General features: G+C 44.7%; 1 protein-coding gene across 1 annotated transcript in view; it reads right to left on the bottom strand.

Moving 5' to 3' along the window:
* LOC143008677 (tomoregulin-2-like) overlaps nt 1–13970 on the bottom strand; it is an 81856-nt gene that overhangs the window by 40670 nt on the left and 27216 nt on the right. The window contains exons 3-4 of the mRNA XM_076160536.1: nt 10817–10946; nt 982–1008 (exon numbers count right to left, since the gene is read on the bottom strand). Of these exons, the coding sequence (XP_076016651.1) occupies nt 982–1008; nt 10817–10946 (157 nt within the window). The remainder of the gene's footprint in view (nt 1–981; nt 1009–10816; nt 10947–13970) is intronic.

Here is a 13970-nt window from a genome sequence, read left to right as displayed (position 1 = left end):
CACACACACACACACACACACACAGTATAGGCCTCTCTAATGAGACACCCTGAGCAGAGACACAAGCTGATTATGTCTCCACGATGTATATCTAATTAGAACATTTACATTTGTCGCCGTGCTCAGGCTGAGAACACAAACATGTCTCCTGTACTTGTATGTAAGTGTGATTGTGCTCATGTAAACTTAAGTGAGTGACAGGAACATAAACAGCCTTCCTCCTCTAACATGTACCACAAACAATCTCACCTGAGCTCAGTTATAGAGCAAAGGGCACATGTAGAGTCGACACATTCCTACTCTGGCTCTCCTGCTTTAACAACAAATGATCCTTAGTCAAATGAATCTTAATTGAGGAAGACGCCATTGCAGGTTTTAGCCCATTAACTATGAATTACACACTCTGCAAAACGACTGATCATCTTCAATTGATTTTCAACACGTACACACACACACACACACACACACACACACACACACACACACACACAATTAAATTCATTTCAGAACAGCGAGACATCAATCATTTGGGAGACTTCTTAGTAATTGTTGACATTGGCGATAATTGCTGCAAAATTCTCAATCAACACAATCAAGGAGGCTCCCAGAGCAGATGAGCTACGGCAGAATCCACTGTCTCTTATTTCCATACGCTCCACATAGAGTAACGTAAAAAAATAGTATGCGATCATGGGTGAAAGATTCCAAACTATCTCTGCGGTGAGTTTGGCGTCGGAGCTGGAGAAGCAAAATGTCGGGATTATAGATGAATGTTTGCTTCTTTGTGTGTTTGTTTGTTTGTTTCTGGTGCACATCCCCTTCAAATAGTGCAGCAGTGCAGGGATTTCCATAAGGGAATAGTTTTTCAGTGGATGCAAATCGTGAGTGTTATGGATTAGCAGAGCCTGCAAAGTTAGAATAGAAGAGGAGGAGGAGGATGAAGAGGAGGAGAAGGAGGAGGAGGAGGAGGAGTATTCTTACCATCATCTCCAGATCCCGAACCTGCATCTGTGGAGGAGAGCAAACACAGTTATTAATCAAAGGCTCACACACAATCACAATATGATTTGAATAAATGTGTGTGTGTGTGTGTGTGCCTGCATATGTAAATGGGTGTGGAGGCTTATGTGTGGGTTTGTAAATATCTGCCTGTTCACGGATATATGTAAGTATTGTCGTGGGTGTGTTTATGTGTGTGTGTGTGTGTGTGTGTGTGTGTGTGTGTGTGTGTGTGTGTGTGTGTGTGTGTGTGTGACAGGTTTCTATAAAGACGGTGCCGAAAGGAAGGGTGAGAGCGAGGAGCTACAAGAGACAAAAAACAGCTCAGGGAAACTGAACGACAACAGGAAGGAAGGCAGCAGGCTTGGCGCGGCGCAAATTATCGCTCGTGTTTCACCGGGCGATGACCGTTACGACCCCCAGGCAGCGGTGGGCTTTTCCACGGCGGGACCGTTTCTCCACGATAAATACGTTTGTATCTTAGCGACTCCGCCTCTCTCGCCGGCATTCCCACTGAATCTGTGTAAGGCCTGGCTCTAAGACACGGAGCTTACTGAATTGTTTAACGATACGGCTGTGAAAGAGATACTGATGAGCACTTAGAAGAGCAGCCGCCGTGGTAACATGAGCCACAGCATAAGGCAATCTGCTAAAGCGCTGCAGGCCCAGAGACCAGACGAAGGCTCTCAGAGGACTCTAGGGGGATAATAGCACTACTAAATATGAATGCCCATGTGGAAAAGGGTTTATAAGTAGAGAGGTGCACCGGCAGAATCTGCAGTATCAGGGCCAGAATACTCCAGGCAGACCGAGGCTGCGCTGATACCGATACTTTAATGACTCCGGCTTTGGTGAAATAAAATACAGTTTCTAACGGGACAGAAACATATTTTCAGCCCCGGTGCTATTTAGAGGCAGCCTGACCCGCTCTGCCACGAGGAAGAGTCCAAGTCAGCCAGTGTGTGTGAGTAAGATGTATACGTGGATGGAATGAACAGGATGCTAAATATACGTACATGAACAGGTGGGGAAATCTGTTTACATGCTGGAGTAAATCCGTATTAAGGCTATGAGGATTGGTTGCTTTTTCTGAGTGAGAATTCAAATATTCGGTTGCCAAAACAGAATGCTAGCAAGCAGCAGCATTATAGCGACAATATACAGCAGGTGGATACACGTATGGCACAAATGAACATGTGTTGTGTCTTCGATTACATGCTTGAAAAGTAACAGCTTTCAAAACAAACTTGAATAAACACTTTTTAGAATGCTTGGTAAAGATACATTAGTTAGCGCCATTGAAACTAGCATCGTCTCAAAAATACCAGCCCTGCGTGTCAGACTTCTGTCTAAGCACTGCCACATGTCCTTTTATATTATTAAGATATTTTGTGTGTGTTTTATATGTGTTTATGTTATGCACCACACCATATAATAATACATTCAGTACAGATTATCCAATGAAGATTCTACCTCCACTTCTCTTCAGGTTCATTACAAAGTGTTTCATAAAAAGGTGCGGTTGTTTTATTGATTATCATTAAGGATTTATAATCGTGTAACTTCCTTTGAAAACTTCCATTTGATTTTTTTTTTTTTATAAAGCTTTATGAAAAACCTTATGTATTCATAAGAACCTGATTTACTGGTTAAAAGTGAGCGCTGCCTGTTGCATCTTAAGCTATTTTATTTGAAAAACCCTGGACATAGATCTTCATTAAAAAATTTCATATTTCTGCACGATTTCTTTCAAATGAATTCATTAAAACAATTTGACAGATTAATTGATTAACAAAAAAGTTGCAGCCCCAACCACTTTACATTACAGTGCTGTCACTAACTGTATAGTTTGAAGGCTGCTGCTTCAGTGAATACTCTAAGTAAAAAAGGGATTTATCCATGAGCAGCGCCGTCTAAAAATGACTGCGGTGTCTGTGACCTTGCTACATGTAGAAGACTTAATGTGCAGTGTTTCAGGAAAAGGCTCAGCTTGAAGGATCAGACTGAAGTCAGGAGAGGTTCATGGTGCGATCGATAGAAACCTTTACTGTACTGGATCCTACACATACCACTGCACAGCTTTGAAGGCAGAGAGAGACGGGGGGGAAAGAGGAGAGGAACCAAAATAGAGCAGCAGCAGCAGCAGCAGCAGCAGCAGCAGCAGCAGTATGGAAGGTGGGTTTGATTTTGTCACGTTAAAAGCTTTACTGTGCCGTGCTTATGGAATCATTTCCATCCAGTTCCACTTTTGAATTTAATCAATCATTCAACGACACAGCGGAGGGGATTGTGAGAGTCACTGAGGAAAGACAGAGAAGGGAGACAATGAGGAGATTAGAACGTCTCAGTCTGCGATGGGTAACAATTAATTAGGGGATGAGAGAGGAAAAGGAGGAAAAACAGTAATTATCTATCATCACACAAACACGAAGGGCCCATTTGCACCTTCCATCTATGCGTCATTTGTTTCCACAACGTGAAACCAGCTCACAGCATAAGCTCCGGCACGTGCGCTCACTCCCGGCCGCCCAGCTTTAAATACAATCTGTGCAGCCGGGAACGCGTTAATGAGATCAAATCCGCCCACGAGTCGAGTGCGTCGCCACACCTCATCTTCCCACTCGCGCTCGTTAATAAAGTTACGCTGTGTTCCAGTGGTATGGGAAATACCAAATCTACAAGTTGGAAATTGTAATGGAACGCCAAAGACGTGTTGATGAGACGTGATGCTACATGATGAGGTAACCGGTTGTGAGGTTTGGCGACCTCTCCACCTTTGGGCCTGGGAGGAAATTATAAATGGCAAATCATTCTTGAAACATTCTTTGAATCTCTTTACACGAAAGAATAAAAGCAGTATTAGGATCTTCTGCATCTCCACCTCCTTACTTTCATGTCCTTTCTCCCGTCGAGCTCTCAAAGGCGGCGTTACTTTCGAATGGGAACACTCAACAATGAATGTTAATCATCCAGATGACACATCTGGATATTGAGATCTGATCTTTAAAGCAAGGTGCAGAAAGGGGCGAGGACACATCTGGATGTAAATGAATAAAGACTTGAATGCAGTGCTCGAGTAGAAGCCTTGGGCCGTATAATGCTGACATGCACGCTGTGTGGCAGGCAGGCGACTGCATCAGACAGCTTGTGCTTCCTCGTAAAAGCCGTGTTAATTTTTTAATGGGATATCTTGTGCAGCACTTCTCATTTCTGTGGCAGAGCTGCACGGAGCTTGACCAGGGCCGGTAATGACTTCTGTGCACAAACACTTCCAATCCCATTTACAGTACACACGTATGGAGTACACAAACATACACACAAACACACACTCACACACACCCATTAATTGCAGCACCACTGCCTAACACAAACAGACAGATATGTGAAAGTTCAAATATAAATATTTTGAATAGCAGTAACAGACACATTCTGTATTTATGTTGTGGCCTTTGCGTTAAATCGTCTTGGTGTCTTTGGTATTTGGGGTTTTCATATGGACACCATCAACATCATGTTCTGCCAACAACAAGAGAAAACACAATGCAAGGAGAAGTACCAACTAAACTGCTACTACCAAACAAACTCCTGCTACTACTTTAATGTCTTTTCCCTTTATTTGACCAGGTAGCTTCACTTGAGTTACAGAAGTTCTTCTTCCTGGGAGTCCTGGAGGTAACTGAGGGCCCAGCTATGGTCTTTCTCCAACTATGTACTCTGTAAAAAGACAATCTCCACACAACGATCCATATCAGATGCAGAACAGAGACAAATAATCACTTTTCCATTCGTACACAATAAATATGAGGTCCAGTTGTCCTTGAGGGGCATCAGGTCAAACTCTACCATTACACTAGACTGCATGAAAGACGTTCCTGGAAGCTATGACACACACCTATGCAGATTCTCAGTCTGTGCTCTGACAGACCAGCATGAGCGTCTTAAATAAGGAGCCAAACACACGGCTGCTGTCATCCGTCTGAACCCAACACCCAGGAAATGATGATTAAACACGGAATCCAAATTTTAACGACGTGTCACTTAAAACCCTTTTTTCCTCACCTTCCGCCTTAATGACTTCCTCAAAGTTCTAATGGTCACTTTGTGTGCTGGATTGGAAAATGCAATGTAAGCGCTTACCTTAGCTTAACTCTCTCCTTTGGGGAAAATAGACTCCCGTTGGTTTGTTTCGCTTCGCTAGGCTAATGCTTAACAGCTCCTCGCTGCGCAAGGGCAGCACTTGATGTGATGGGAAAGTGGTACCATCCTGTGCTAATCAGCTTCCACCGGCGCTTTATCGCTGAGAGCTCTGCCTGATATCGACTCCTGCATCAGAACTTCCTTATCTGTTGCCAACGTGGAGGTAGTGAAGACGAGAATAAAGTCCAATTAAAGAAGTGCAAATTGGCTCCGTGTTGCACTGGGAAAAGTTATTATCGGGTAAACAACACCTCCAAATAGCACAAAGGTGAACTTCTGTTTGATTAAATATTGCGGCCACTTTTCTGAGGCAACCACGAGCGGCAAGACGCTTTAACTCGAAAACGGTCAATCGTGTACGATGGCATGAAATCCCTCTTTGTCTGTGCTCTGTTGCCATGGCTTGGCATGAAAGCGGCGCCTCAGCGGGCCTCCTGTTTACTGTTTGGAGTGACAGCAGACTCATCTGGCCTTTTGGCTTACAGTGTGAGCCTCGAGGAACCACGCCGTCACATGCCTGTTGGACTGGTTTGCTCGGGTAGAGGAGGATCAGGAACGGTCCCTCCGCTCTGTTGTGTACAGTAAACACCAGGCCGGACCCCTGAATGTATCGACTAGACGGGAGATGATTGTGCAAAGGTTTAAAATGTGGATCGGGAAGGAGCGGCCGACCTTTTGGTTAAGCTTCTCAAACAATGCCAAGGTGGTCTTAAACGGAGCTCTTAAAACAGAAGTGATTCTGGTGGAGTAACAGCCGGTCCCTGTGGTGCTGTGTGTGTGTGTGTGGACGCCGCTGTAAAAGAGCCTTCTGTCCTTGAACAAATAAAGGTTAATAACACAGGAGAAAAGGGACAAGGGATCAGCGCTTCTGTGCCGCGCCGGCAAAGAGCTCACTTGGTATGAAATCAGCCGATCAATCTCTAAACCTTCTGTTTGGTGGAGTTAGCAGGGGTCCCTCTGGATGTGTGATGGCGTTTCGTTAACTTCTCTTAGGGAGAGAGAGACCACGCCTGCAGCTCCGGCCTTCTGCCAATCAGTACTCGCCAATAACATCCTCTCTCTCTCTCTCTCTCTCTCTCTCTCTCTCCCTTCGTAGCCTTTCCCGCGGTTTCTCTCAACAAGAGGGCTCAGGACGTCTCAGAGCCACAGATCTGCTGATCCTACTCACAATCTTTTTCTAATAAACAATGACACTGTCTTCTCGGTTGAACTGTACCACTTGTCTCATCGCCCCAAACATCCGCCCTTAGATCGACACAACGTTTTGAGTTCTCTGAATCGTTTGTCACAGAAGCACACCAGGCATGGGAACAAGTATTGGCATTGGCAAGCTGTCAGATAGAGCCAGAGACAGAGAGAGAGTGTGTGTGTGTGTGTGTCAGAGAGAGAGAGAGAATGAGAGAGGGAGAGCTTTTACAGTAGAACACACGGCACGCTTTCATTCCATCTCTAATTACACTTCTAATGCAGACATTCAAAGGTATTCCAGTGCTTTTGTAGGTACTTTAGGTAAACTGAGAGGAAATGTTCGTGAGCAACAGTAAGTTATGACGCTGCATCAATCAACCGGTTGATCAGTGTTGTGCGTGGTTGTTTTGTGAGGATTTCACCCACAGATAATTATATTTAGAGTCGTTGGTGTTGATCTATTCTTTATCTGTCCTCATCTCATTGTTACATCCCTCCTACAGGACCACTGTGTGTGTGTGTGTGAAGTGTGTGAAGTGTGTGAAGTGGCCGCCTTTTCACCATTCGTGGTTCCATAAATGCAATTTTGCATGAGCAGTATTAAGAAAAAACTCTACAGTTGAACCTTTCCTGATCCAAATCCTTTCTACACAAAAACACAAAAGGCTTCACAAAACAGGAACTCTGCTTAGTAAAAGTCTAAAAGAGAACCTAATCATTCAGTCATCCAGCTTCTATCAGGCCTGTGTTTGGAGGTCACCAACACATTCCAGGAGATACTCATTGTGTGAATGTCGTTAAAGCTAAATTTTGAATGGTTGGTAGACCAAACCATTGCATTGGTGAAGCTGAGGACACTGAGACGATTCAAAGTGCTGCTGAGTGAGATAAGACAAACCTACAGGACGCACTTCAATCCCACCGTGTCTGCTTTGGCATTAGGTGGTGTTGTTGTGTAGCTAAGCTGCTGAGAAGCTGCCACAGATATTACTGCTGTTTATTCTTCGCCGATGCGTGTGTGAGACGCTTCACATCCCAAGGTGATTGCTAAATCACGTCTATGGGTTAAGAGGAAATCAAGCCGTCCACTGGCTTTGTGTCGCGATTAGCTCAAGTAATCTTCTTTAACTTTCTTGTCTTGGTGCCAGGGATTCATTAGTAGAGGAGTTTATACCGTTTTACATTAGTAGAAGAAGACTTTCTCCTTCAGGTTCTTTCATTTATCCCTGATTTGTCTCTGGGGGTCACTTGAACGTTTGCACATATGCTAAAACATTCCTCATTCAACAAAACTCAGATCCTAATGAAATCTCTTCTAGTAAAGCGTTTTCATGCAAGTTTATCTGCTCTTCCCATCCACATCCATTTAAATATACAACCAGTCCAATTAAACACACGTTTCAGGGGAGCCTTAAAGAGCACAGCAGCGTGCTTTTAACCCTTTAAAACTTAAATATGTGCTGTATTATAATCTTATGACTTTTGCATGTGTGATTGTAAGTAAATACAGCATTTAAATTCTTAAGTTACAGCAAAAAGTTGGGATGTTTGTGATCTTTGTCTCACTCTTCTTGTTTTTATATCTTGAGATATTGTTGTTATTGTTGCTCTGGATACCAGCAAAGAGCAGAAACACACATAAACATGGAGGTTATACAGGGACAGGGTAAGAGCTTCTTTCTCACAGTAACAGTGTAACAAAAGCTGTAGTTTGTTGTTGTTAGTGTAATTCTACATCCTCAAAAGTAGTGTTGCTTTTATTGAAGAAAGCCACAAAATCTATTTATCTTCTCAGAGACACACACACACACACACACACACACACACACACACACATACTGTACACAACCACAGCTCCAGCCCGAACGTTTCCACCTCAATTTGCACGTGTTTCCTCTGAGTGTGCACAGTGCAGCTGAGCTGTGACCGTTCGGGAGGCGTTTAATGGACTTCAGTTGGCCGCCTGTCAGTGGGGGGGATGGGGGGTGAAACTGACTCAGCGCCTGCTCAGGCCAGCACTGCTGTCTTGCTTAAGCAGTGATTCAACATGAGGCACAGAGCATCGCCGTGGCAATGGATTCACCCGGCTAAGTATGTTATTCAGAACCTGAGTCATTAATATTCACACCTAAGCGTGTTAGTCTGAACGTGAGTAAGAGAAGAATCCCTTTGTGGGACCATGTTGGCTCAATTTTTGGAGCAGTGTTGTTTTTGTCATCAAACACACGTTCCAATGCCAAACCTAATACATGTGTGTGTGTGTTAGGTTTGGCGCTTAGTTTAAACTATATATAACCAATATCACCATGACCTCATTCATCTTAGTGTCCCACAGATCACATCAACCAATGAGAAACAACCTGGCTTCATTAAGAAACAGTCACTGAAGCTCCAGCACGACATCCCAGTCATCCTGTAGACTGCAGGGTTTCTGCTGCTGCTGCTTCTATAAGAAGGATTTACTGCAACCATTCCCAAACCTTTTTATGGCCAAGTATCAATAACCTTAAATACTGCCTGAAGCAGCAATAGAGACAGAAATTGCCAGGAAGTTATCCCACTTAAGTAAAGGACAGATGCAAAACATCTTGAAGAAGGAAGTTAATCAGGACAGGATGACTTTTACGTTTCTCCCCGTACTCAGGTTGTGTATAAATGTGTGTAACTCCGTCAGAGACGTACAAACACTTTCATCTAAATGTAAAAGAGTCAGAAAGGGGCGTGTGTGTGTGTGTGTCGGTTAGAATCCTTCCTTCTCCTGTGTGTTTTTGAGTCCACGCACTCTGGCTGACTTACACGACCTGGATTGGAACATACATTTAAACATATACTTCCAACATCGCAACTTCTCTGCACTGTCATTCCTAAACACGAGCAACAGGGAGGCTAATGAGGCGGCTGACCTTTCCCCACTGAACACCACACTCAGCAGCTCTGAAGCCAAACTATGTCAGCAAACAGTGAATTCAATTATGTGAGATAATGCTGAGAATAGTGTGTGATCAACCACGCGTGCTGGGGCCTCCGCATCGGACACCAAACTCCCATCTTCATCACCATCACAGTCTAACTATCTCTGCGTTGAGTTCTCGTGACTGAACGTGCTCATATGTGTCGGTCACGGTTCAGTCAAATGGCTCCGCCCCCTTTTCCGATCACTTTATCATTTTATTTTGTGCACTTTTGAAAATTTGCACAAAGGGCTTTTGAGCTTTTCCAGGTGTTTTTTGTGGCGATTTGATGAAGATTTAAGATTTTTAGACTTCTGATAGAATGAAGTCTCATTAGCTCCGCCTACAAAGTGATTGTCAAACCTCTGCGCCCCCAAAAACGCCATCATTCACCGCAAAAGGAGCCGCGACCTCAGATGTCAATGGTGTCTCCTGTAAGTCGGGTGGGAGGAGCTGTGCAGCGGCAGAACTGGGGTGGAGCAGGTACGCATCCCACCCGACTCCATCCGTCTCACTCGCTGCTGCTTTACGATGCTTTTAAAGCCGGATAATAAACAACACGACGCTGAGATCCACACATCCGACTGCTGATATCATTCTGGATTCACACAGCAGAGGAGGAAGATGAAATAAATAAACGTGGAGGCGTTCCTGAATAAACGGTGCGGCCATCAAGTCGAAGCGATGAGATTAAATAAAGTGTGTGTGTCAGTCACCCAATTTTCTGCTTTGCTGATCGTGCCTGGTGGCGACAGTGTTAGAGTAACTACCAATGACAATCTGAATTATTTACACTAGATGCCTTCTGACATTTATTAAAATACTACAGAGCTCAAATGTCACAGCCATCACATTGCATTCTGTTCAAAGCATTGATTTGAAATAAATGATATTGTTCACTCGCTCAGTGTTTTGCCTCTCGGCCGCATAATAACTCAGCTTTATCATTTTTAATTTTTTGATTATGTAGCTGTGATGAAATCTACATGCACCCTCATAATCCCATTATAACGCCGCTAAAGCAGCAATCTGGAGCAAATCACCATGATGTTGATGTGGTTATGTGAGTGCTATAATGGCAGTAACATGTATGGATTACTGTTTAAATTATTGTACAAGCATGGGTACGCTGAAATCGGTTTTATTCCACTCTGATCCGTCCATATTTTTATACTTTTCAAGCCAAAGAATATCTAATGAAGCAAGTATTAGTCTTTATAGTCATATATCATAATATTTTCATCATTTTTGTTTATCTGGACCGCTGTAACTACAACAACACATCCACAGTATCTGCATCATGGCCGGTTTAGAACCTGTGACTCCACTTGTGACGCACAAAACAACAAATTGGTCCCACTTCTGTGAGCGCATCCTGACACAGGAAACACATTTGCACGGTTCGCCTCAAACGTTCCTTCCCAAATGTTCGGCACGTGTGTTTGTGTGTCTGTGGGAGTGTGTAACGTAAACGTACATACCAGCAGGACAGGCGCCCTCTGAAATAACAAGGACTTCAGACTGCTGCTTGCAGGCATCCCTGCGCAGGAAGCAGTCGTTCTGGTAGTTCTGATTGTTGGAGCCGCACACTGGGGCATAGTCGTTGTTGCACTGTGGAGAGGAAAGAGGGAAAGAGAAGCAAAGCGTGATTAAATTGCTGAGAGCGCTTCCACAAATAAACTTGTATTCGCCATCCTTCAGATGATCAACGGTGGAGGGACGCCTTTGCTCAGGTAAGTGTGTACTTCTATTTAACACTGCCAAGTACATACTTGCACGCAGTATGGGAGGCTTTGTGAAGGTTCAGCTCCACTTCATTACTGACACTTTAGAAATCAAATCTGAAGCGCTGGTCTGTCATTGCTTCGGCGGAAGAGGCCTTTAACAATTTGCAGGAGAGCCGCAGCTTCAGTCTTAAAGGTCTTTATTAAATTCCTACATTGGCGGAGTCCCTGCAGTTTGTACTTAAGATAAAAAAACCCAACAAACACAGCAGCGTTGGTTTATTTGTTGAAGCTTGCAGTCCAGAGGCAGAGCAGGTGTGACAGGTGTACACATGTGGAGCAGCTCTGGCCCTCAGCCTGCTCTCTGACATTGGAGAGGACATGTCATCCCAATCAGATGAAAACACTGTAACTCAAAAGTTTGGGATTTGTTTTGGACTTAATTTCATTCCAGCTCCAGAGTAAATGCTAACTCACAGATGAATAATGGCTGTTTTTCCTGAAAAGTTGGGAAACGTCCCCGTAATGGAAACAAAGCGAGGTTAGCACCTGACAGCTACAATCTGAAAAGCCATTTGTCCAGAGGCACAAACGTTCACTGTCAGCTACACACACACAGACACATTTGTTTTGTGATGTGATGTGTATTTATGCAGATCAGATTAAGCACAATAACCCCAGACTCAAACTCAGACTCAGACTCAGACTCAGTCAGAATGAAAGGACACAGAGAGAGGAGAGCAGCTGCTCAGATCACTGCCACTTCATCTTCTATCGCCAAAATGCTTGTTTACAATAAAGTCTGATTCCACTGTATTCTGCTGTTGCTGTGGCAACGTTAATAAGCAGATGAGACCCGCTCGTGTCTTTAATGCCGCAATAATTGATTTTTTTTCTGGTTCATATTTGCACAGGAGTGACCCGGCGTCTCACACTCACACTCTTTTCCTTCTGCTGTTGCTCCAGTAGAGCAGTGAGAGGTTAAGTGACTTGCTCAAGGGCACTTTGGAAATAGTTGCTAAGGCTTGCGAGAACATTACTCATTCATTTCCCCACACGGTTTGTTTGCTACGGTTGCTACTAGATTTTTCAGATGACTGATGACACGGGAGGATTGAGTGTTTGTTTTCTGCTTTTAGGGGCGGCAGGAGAGTTACAAGTTTCATTTGATATCGATTCACCTGTCCTGCACCACAAGAATAACAAATGTAAATGATTTAATTGATAAACGCCCTCCATTATTGGCCGGGAGGAGGAAACGGCACGCGGCACTCACAACCCAGAACCACAGCCAATATGAAATCTGCAGGAAAACGGGCAGAAATGAAATGTGTGTCCTCTGGGTGCCACATCACAAGGACAAAGGGCTTAGTTGTGAGTTTCTGTAGGAATGAGGCTAAGGAGGTCAAGGATCTTTGGCTCCACTTCTGTCCCCCTTTAAATCTCTTATGGATTGACCTGGAATCTGTTCCGTCTGGGGCCAAAGTACACTCGAGTCTCAGTTCAACCTGTTTGTACTCCTGCAGAACGAGACATGGCTCTCATGGAAGCACACGTGAAGCATTAGCGTGTCCGTGTCTATTTATGTGTTCGGGGACACAGAATACCTACAGTGCTGTGATACACATATAAGTACACACAGGGCTAATTGTTGCCAGAGGCTGTGCAAAAATAACCACGACGATTCCGGAGCCCCGGAGCGCCGTAATGTTCAAGTGTGACCACTGTTTTCAACCAACAGAGGGGAAAGAGGCGGCGGAATATACACAAAGGCAAAACGAAGAAGGAGGAGGAGGAGGAGGAGGAGAAGAGAAACTGGAGCCTGGGTCTTGATCAAAGGCATTGAGAACCGAGAAGAAAAGAGATTGTAATAGAGACGTCGGGCCAAAAATGATAGAGAAATCAGGAGAAGAGAGACGGGGAAATAGAGGCGAGGGAGACCGAATGAAAGAGGCATAATGAAAGAAAATGAAGAGAGAGGTGGGGGGGGGGCATGAGAGAAAGAGAGAGAGAGCGCGAGAGAGAGAGTGAGAGAAAGAGAGCGGGAGAGAGACAGAGAGAGAGAGAGAGCGTAAGAGAGAGACAGAGAGAGAGAAAGAAAGAGAGAGCGTGAGAGTGAGAGAGCGTGAGAGAGAGAGAGAGAGAGAGAGAGAGAGAGAGAGAGAGAGAGAGAGAGAGAGAGAGAACCCTGGCTCAACAAACTTGGCACAATAAAAAAGAGCCAAGGCGCCTGAAGAAACTGATGCATACAGAAAAGAGAAGATCGTAAATTTAAAGGGAAAAAAAGAAGAGAGAAAGAGAAAAAAATAGGGACAGACAGAGAGAAGGAGAGGAGGAAAGAAGGAAAGGAGGACAGAAGGAGAGGAGGGGAGGACAGAAACATTCCCTCAAAGAAGAGCAGCTGAGAATGAAAAAGCGGCAACCCCACAAAGACGCTTGGTATAGCTAACTGCACGACCATCCTCTACCTCTCCTTCTCCCTCTCTCTCTTGCTCACTCTTCCTCTTTCCTTCCTCATCCCTCTCTCCCATCTGGCTCAGGCTGTTCTTAACCTGCGGATGCTCACTTTATGCCAGGCGTGATGCAACGGAAGGGAAAGCATGCCCGGCAGAACCCTGTGGGTATCTTTAAAAGATACGTGAGCCCCCCACCCTCCACCCCTCCATCCCACCCCTCCATCCCATCCCCGTCTCTTGATCCTCCCCAGCATTTGGCTCTGCCCCTCATGGAAAGGAGAGAGAGAGGTGAGGGGAGGATGGGGATTTGGAAAAGCTCCTTCATGTGTGAGGCGGAAGCTTGTAGCTCGGCGCAAATTTCGCTCTCATCCCCAAAGTTATGCTCGTACGTGGGTACAAGTCTCAGCCGTGGCTCTCATGGTCCTCTCAGAGCATGCTGGGTAATATCTTTCATA

Source organism: Genypterus blacodes, unplaced genomic scaffold, assembly GCF_046128005.1.
Source record: "Genypterus blacodes isolate CSIRO-AG114 ecotype Tasmania unplaced genomic scaffold, CSIRO-AGI_Gbla_v1 ptg000106l_1, whole genome shotgun sequence".
Taxonomy (NCBI): Eukaryota; Metazoa; Chordata; class Actinopteri; order Ophidiiformes; family Ophidiidae; genus Genypterus; species Genypterus blacodes.
This window is presented reverse-complemented; position numbering and strand designations above follow the sequence as displayed.